The 6527-nt window shown below is 36.3% G+C and overlaps 1 protein-coding gene across 11 annotated transcripts in view; it reads right to left on the bottom strand.

The window, feature by feature from the left end:
* Positions 1-1177: 1177 nt before the first annotated feature.
* Positions 1178-6527, bottom strand: part of Tmem68 (transmembrane protein 68) — a 26954-nt gene continuing 21604 nt past the window's right edge. For 9 of the 11 annotated variants that reach the window (XM_031366729.1, XM_031366736.1, XM_031366726.1 and 6 more), the window contains 2 exons: positions 3671-3810; positions 1178-2479 (listed from right to left, as the gene is read on the bottom strand). In XM_031366729.1, the coding sequence (XP_031222589.1) occupies positions 2375-2479; positions 3671-3810 (245 nt within the window). In that variant the 3' untranslated portion in view covers positions 1178-2374. Of the gene's footprint in view, positions 2480-3670; positions 3811-5775; positions 6520-6527 lie in introns of those variants that run through there. The other 2 variants (XR_004117781.1, XM_031366733.1) reach the window with 2 other exon arrangements.

Below are 6527 nucleotides of genomic sequence, written 5' to 3'. Positions count from 1 at the left end.
AAAAAAAAAAAAAAAAAAAAGAGTCTCCTGCTGCTGCTTCGAATGAAGATGTAGAACTCTCGGCTCCTCCAGCATCAAGTCTTCCTGCAAGATGCCATGCTTCCAAGATTATAATGAGCTAAACTTCAAAAACCATATGCTAGCCTCAGTTAAATGTTTGCCTTTATAGGAGTTGTCTTGGCCATGGTATCTCTTCACAGCAATAAAATCTAAATTAAGAAACCCACTAAGCCATCTTGACAGTCCATGAAAACTAATGTATGGCCTGTACATAAATGTCTTATATTGATACAAATTTTCTTGTTTATTTCTCATTGTTTAGAAGGAAAAAAAAGAGAGGAGGGGAGGGAGGGAGGGAAGGAAGGAGTAATGAAGGAAGGAAGGAAGGAAGGAGGAAAACCAACCAACAAAACCCCTAGATATGCATGTGGACTGAGGGAAAGAGCCTGTGAAGAAAAAAAACCAAAGTGACATGCTCACAATTGCTGACTGGACTATGGGTGGAATACAAGGGGTATTTCTACTATGAGTGCAATATTAAAAAGATTACGATTCTTTTTTCTAAATAGACAGTTTTAAAAGATGGTCTGAAGCTTCTCCCTGCAAAGCACACCAGAGTCAAGTTTCCCAAATCCCTTCATGTTGGCACCATGTCAGGCTCCTAATATATCCCACCACCACCACCACCATCATCTCCATTATCTACATCAAGGCTCAGTCCCTGCATCTTACACAGGGGACTCAGCACAGAGACAAAGTCAGGATGATACAGTCAGGATGGGACTCGGGCACTGAGAGACTGGGGACTTGAGATCATTTGAAGTAATACTTAAACACTTGGAAAACGACTCCTTTTTTATAACATTAGCAACAAATGGCACTCTTCAATCTTTAGAACCAACTAATTCTCCAAAAATCATTTTCTTGTTCATTTTATAGTCTTTTATTCATTCATTTTGGAAATATTTAACAGCTTTGAACCAAGTAAGATTTACTAATGGGGGAGAGGTAACAGCAAATTGACTTCTTTCTCTGAAATTGTCCCTGAAATATGCTGACTACATAGGAAGTATACTATATATTTATTGTGGTTAAAATAAAAGAGCTGACTGAGAAATATGAAGAGAATTTTGAAGAATATCAAGGATAACATTTCAAAACTATGTCTCACACACAATTTTACTAGAGAAGGAGTTGCAATTCAGCTTTATTTTCACATCATCTTTATATACATTATACATATCATAAATATACACTTGTAGTTTAAAAGTCCATATAAAACCCAAGTACTACAAAGGTGGAAGAAGACATACTGTTGTTTAAATACTTTTAAAATAAGTTTTCAAGAAGACAACAAATCAAAAGCAATTACATTTTCAGAGGGCTCCATGTTTACAGAAATTTATCATTCAAGTACATTTTATTGAAATAATAACCACAAGACTGGCTGCAAAGCGCAGGAAGAGCGCCACGATACTGAGTGAGACCAGAGCTTCCTTAGCCTGCTATTCCTCAGCCTAGAATCCACTTCTAACATGAACTGCAGAGCATGCCAATGATTTTGTCTTTACGCCATAAAACACTGCGTTGACAACTCATCCTATATATTTACTTAGATACTTGTTTAAAATAAATACTAAACAATTCAGTTAATAAATACTACAAATAACAATGACTTGACTTATAAAATAGTACATCTCTTTCAATGTGCTTGGCAACTGGACATCATACCTGAAGGAGTAGTTTCAACATCCAATAGACAAAAAATATACATAACTCCTAAAGGATTCAGGAATCAATTCAATTTATAGATTTCTCACTACAGAAATATCATCTATCAGATATATCAGATATAGATATATCATAGTAGATATAAGCAATTTAAAATAATGTTCATCACCACAGTATTATCATGCTTAACATAAATCATTGAGGTGCAAAGCGTTCCACAACTTACCAGCAGTTGTGAGTGGAATGAAGGACAGACATATAAAGGTACCGCTCATCTAAATTAAGCAAGTGCTACTCCCTAGTTTCATATTGGCAAAACAGACACAAACCTAAGAAGCGTAATTTAGTAACGTTTGCTAACCTAAAGTGCTAATATTGAGAAAGACTTAACTCTAAGATTCTGTACTTAGCATATACTACTAAAGATTACAAATGCAACATGATCATTTTCTGAGTCAAGCAAGTGAACAGTTACTTATTAAATTTGACACAACTGATTGAAAAGATTAACCATATAAAGTTTAAGTTCTAAAGAAAGATGTTCATTAGCACGATGTTTTAAAAACACTATTATACAACTTACAAAAATTTAAGACAGTTCCACAGATGCAAACTTGTCGCTGCAGACACATTAAATTATCTGCTAATTAGCCTTCTGCTCTTTATGAAAGCGGTCCAGCAGAGCCCTCCTAATGTTCCCCGGTATCCTTTGGTGCTTGTCAATCAAAGCTTGAACAGCATTCTTGGTCTATTTAGGAAACAAAAGGAAAGCCAGTTCAGATCAGCCTCCATTCAGATCATCTTGTAGGATTTTCTTGCAATACTACTTGCAAAAGCACTTCCCCCAGCACTCATGTATCGCCTGTGTTTTCTTCTAGCAATCTTAGCATTTCAGGTTTCAGGGTCTTATCAGGGACTTACCAAAGGGAGAAACAGGAAGATGGTCTTCAGTAGGAATAAATCCAGTTTTTTATGGTAAAAATCTTCAAGATATCTTTTATTCAACAACAGGATGTATTTAGCAGAACTGAACTGTAAGTATACCTGTTTTTGTTTTGTTTCATCTTGTGTTAAGACAGGGTCTCACTATGTAAACCAGGCTGGCCACAAATTCACAGAGGTCTGCTCACCCTCTCCCCCAGAGAACTAATGGCACATTAATGGTTCATCACCATGCCCAGCAATCCTACATATTTTCTATCATAATTCAAAATGTTCTAAATGAATCCCACTATTGTAACATATAAAGAGTAGTATAAAAGTTATAATCAAAACACAAACACGCAAGGAATGTGTTTAGTGGTAAAGCACGTGCCTAGCATGAGCCAGGCCCTGGCTTTGATACATACATAGTATGACAAAACAGCAACTACAGAAGCCTAAACATATCCTACTCTCTAGGTTATTCAACAACATAGTGTTTACAGCTCCTTTTCATTGTTTTAGACTCTCTCAAAGCTTAACTCCAAGCTGAGTAGTCTTTTCTCATTCTCACGATTCACGATTCATCTCTTTACAAGATTACTAATTACTCTAACATTTAAAAAGTCCTTACAACTCAAAGGATATTTTCTTACCTGTCTACCTTGTAAACTTTAAAGCCTCCACAATAACTACACAATACCTGACTTCTAAGTGTTTATCATCAATTCTGGCTTTTCTTCTCTTAACCCAAGTTCTTAAATTAAAAATTCAGATGTAGAAAGGTATTTCAAGATTTTCTACAGATGCCTAGAAATCTATCCCTGGCTTCTAAACACTAAATGTGTGTAGTATATGCCCATCCAAACTCATGTCAGTAAAAACATCACTAGGCCAAATGTTTCCAATGGGGCAAAAATCGGTTTCATAATTTCTCACATATAATACATCAACAATGAAATGTGAAATAATTTAAAACAAAATCTGGTCTAAGACTAAGAAAGAAAACACAAATTACCTTTTCAGCTAATTCTTCTGCTGTTACCTTTGGGTCATATGGAATGGGATCACCTAAGAAGGTCCGCAACTTTACAGGAAAACCTCCATACATTGGAGCAAATGGATAGCGGAATTTTTCATAAAGCCACTTAAATAATCCTGTTTTAAAGTAAGCAAAATCATTTTTATTGGCAAAAAATACTATGCATATAACTTTAAACTTTCTAAGTAATTACACAAAACTTGCAGAAAGGTGGTGAAAATATCAATTCTTAGCAATTAGAGAGAAAGAGAGAGAGAGAGAGAAAGAGAGAGAGAGAGTGTGTATGTGTGTAGAATCTGGGGTTGAGGGGCATGGACACTGAATCCAGTGCCTCCTACATGCTAGGTAAATGTTCTTCCACTGAGCTACACGACTAGCACTGATTTCTTAAAAGTAAGCTTTTATCAGTTATACAAATGCAGCACACTGGTGCAAGGTGCTCATAAGGATGGACCCCAGGGACTGCTGAAGGGACATACAACAATTTTCAGTACTTTGTTCTTGCTCTTTATAAATCCAAAAAGAAAAGAAAAAGAAAAACTAAATCGATTCATTAAAAGATCAAGAAACATGTTAAGAATATGAGAATGTTAGAAGACCAAGCAGTTACTATCACTGCACAGAGAGTCTAAGGAGCAAGAGCTGCAACCTGGAGTGCTGAGGGATGCATAGCAAGTGATGTACACGGGCAACAAAGACAGGGACTTTCTTCTTTTTTTTTTTTTTAAATGCAGACACCTCACACGGACCTATTAGAGGTGACTGGGTTTCAAACTCAGCAGGAATGAATTTAAATGTATTAAAGATAGGTAAGTGGGCTGGGCAGTGGTGGCACACACCTTTAATCCCAGCACTTGGGAGGCAGAGGCAGGTGGATTTCTGAGTTCGAGGCCAGCCTGGTCTACAGAGTGAGTTCCAGGACAGCCAGGGCTACACAGAGAAACCCTGACTCAAAAAACCAAAAAAGAAAAAAGAAAAAAGGAAAAAAGAAAAAAAAGTAAGTAGAAAAATAAGTAAGTTTTTGTTTAAAAAACAAAAACTGCATCCATGGACTCCAAAAAAGGTAAATTTCATGAGCTAAGTACATAGAAAAACAAAAAAACAAAATGAGTTAGCCAGGTGTGGTGATGTACACCTATTATTCCAACACTGGTGAGGAGGTGGGCAGAGTAGGTAGATCTGTGTGACGTCAAGATCAGACTAGTCTACATAACAAGTTCCAAACTAGCCAGAGTCACAACAGTGAACCTCTGCCTCAAGAATAAATGAATCAATCAATCAATAAATAAATAAATGTTAAAATTTAAAAAACGACAATTGACAGATACTGAACTTGAAAATTAAGTAAAATTGAAAAGCAGCCAAACAGAATTTCTGTGATAACTTCTGTGTGGGGAGCTGCAGCTGCCACCCTATATACATATATATTGAACACCTGGTCTCCGGCCAGAGCAGAGAGCATTGAGATAAACAGGCCTTAGTTGGAAAAGCTGTGTGCCTCTAGTTTGTGATGCAAGCTGGCATGATTTTCCCGCAGCCTATTATGTTTTGCCACATAGCTGATGCTGATTGGGACCAGGGAAAGTATTTAACCCACAAGGGCTGGGGGCTGGAATAATAGTAAGTAAGAATATAGATAGTAAGTATGTATAGATAGGAGTAAGTATGTAGATATAGAAGTAAGATGTATGTAGTAAGATGTAGGGAATAGGAGTAAGTAGGAAATAGGAGTAAGTAAGAAGAAAGTAGAAAGATGTAACTAGTAAGATGTTAGAAGAAGATATAGAAGAATATAAAAGAAGCTAGCTAGAGAAGAAGTAAAAATGAAGGTTCCTGATTAGACTGCATGGAGAAGAGCTCGTTGTTGCCTCCTTATTTCCACTGGACGGAAAAAGGCGCCCGACACTTCTGATTTACTATCATAAAAAAGAATAAAAGAAAATTAAATTTAAAAGTTAAATGTAAAAAATGAGTTAAAACAATAGGAATTGAAGGCTTGCAAAGGGATTTCTATGTGGATAGGAACAGCAACAGTTACATAAAATACAGTCAACTGTACATAATATATAAATCACAGGTAGAAAACATGCAATATTCCAAAATTAGAGACATAAAAAAAATACATCCTAATTTTTATCCCTACAACTATATTAAATGTAAATTTTTAATTAGTAATCTAAAGACAGATAAAAGAACTTATCAATGTAAAATAATAGAATAAACCAAAGCAGAACATGTAGGTCATCCAACCTTAGTTTCTTTAGTTGATGGTATACACAGTTTATTAGCTGAAGCACCTTTAAGTTTTAAAAAGCACACTCAAGTAAATGTTAGTATGTATAGAGTACTCTCAACAAAAACAGTGTCACCAAGGAACTCAGGAGGCTAAAGCATGAAATTACAAAATTGAGACCAGTCTGGCTACAGGGTGATAAACAGTCTCAATGCCCAGTCCGTACAATATAATAACTGTCATCCCCAGAGTTTATATAGAAGAGTATCAAAACGTTCATTTCTAAGTAGGGAAAGATGGCTCAGTGGTTAAAAGCACTGACTGTTCTTCCAGAGGTCCTGAGTTCAATACCCAGCAACCACATGGTGGCTCACAACCATCTGTAATGGGATCCAAAGCCTTCTCTGGTATATCTGAAGACAGTTAAATTGTACTCATATACATAAAATTAAAAAGTGAATTTGTCGTAAAAAATACTCATTTCTAAAATTAGTAATTCAAAAGTCACCAATAATGGAAGTGCATGCCTTTAACCCCAGCACTCAAGAGGCAGAGGCAGAGGGGCAGAGGGGCAGAGGGGCAGAGGCAGAGGGGCAGAGG

This window comes from Mastomys coucha, unplaced genomic scaffold, assembly GCF_008632895.1.
Source record: "Mastomys coucha isolate ucsf_1 unplaced genomic scaffold, UCSF_Mcou_1 pScaffold14, whole genome shotgun sequence".
Taxonomy (NCBI): domain Eukaryota; kingdom Metazoa; phylum Chordata; class Mammalia; order Rodentia; family Muridae; genus Mastomys; species Mastomys coucha.
The sequence above is the reverse complement of the archived record's forward strand: the minus strand, read 5'-3'. Positions and strand labels throughout refer to the sequence as shown.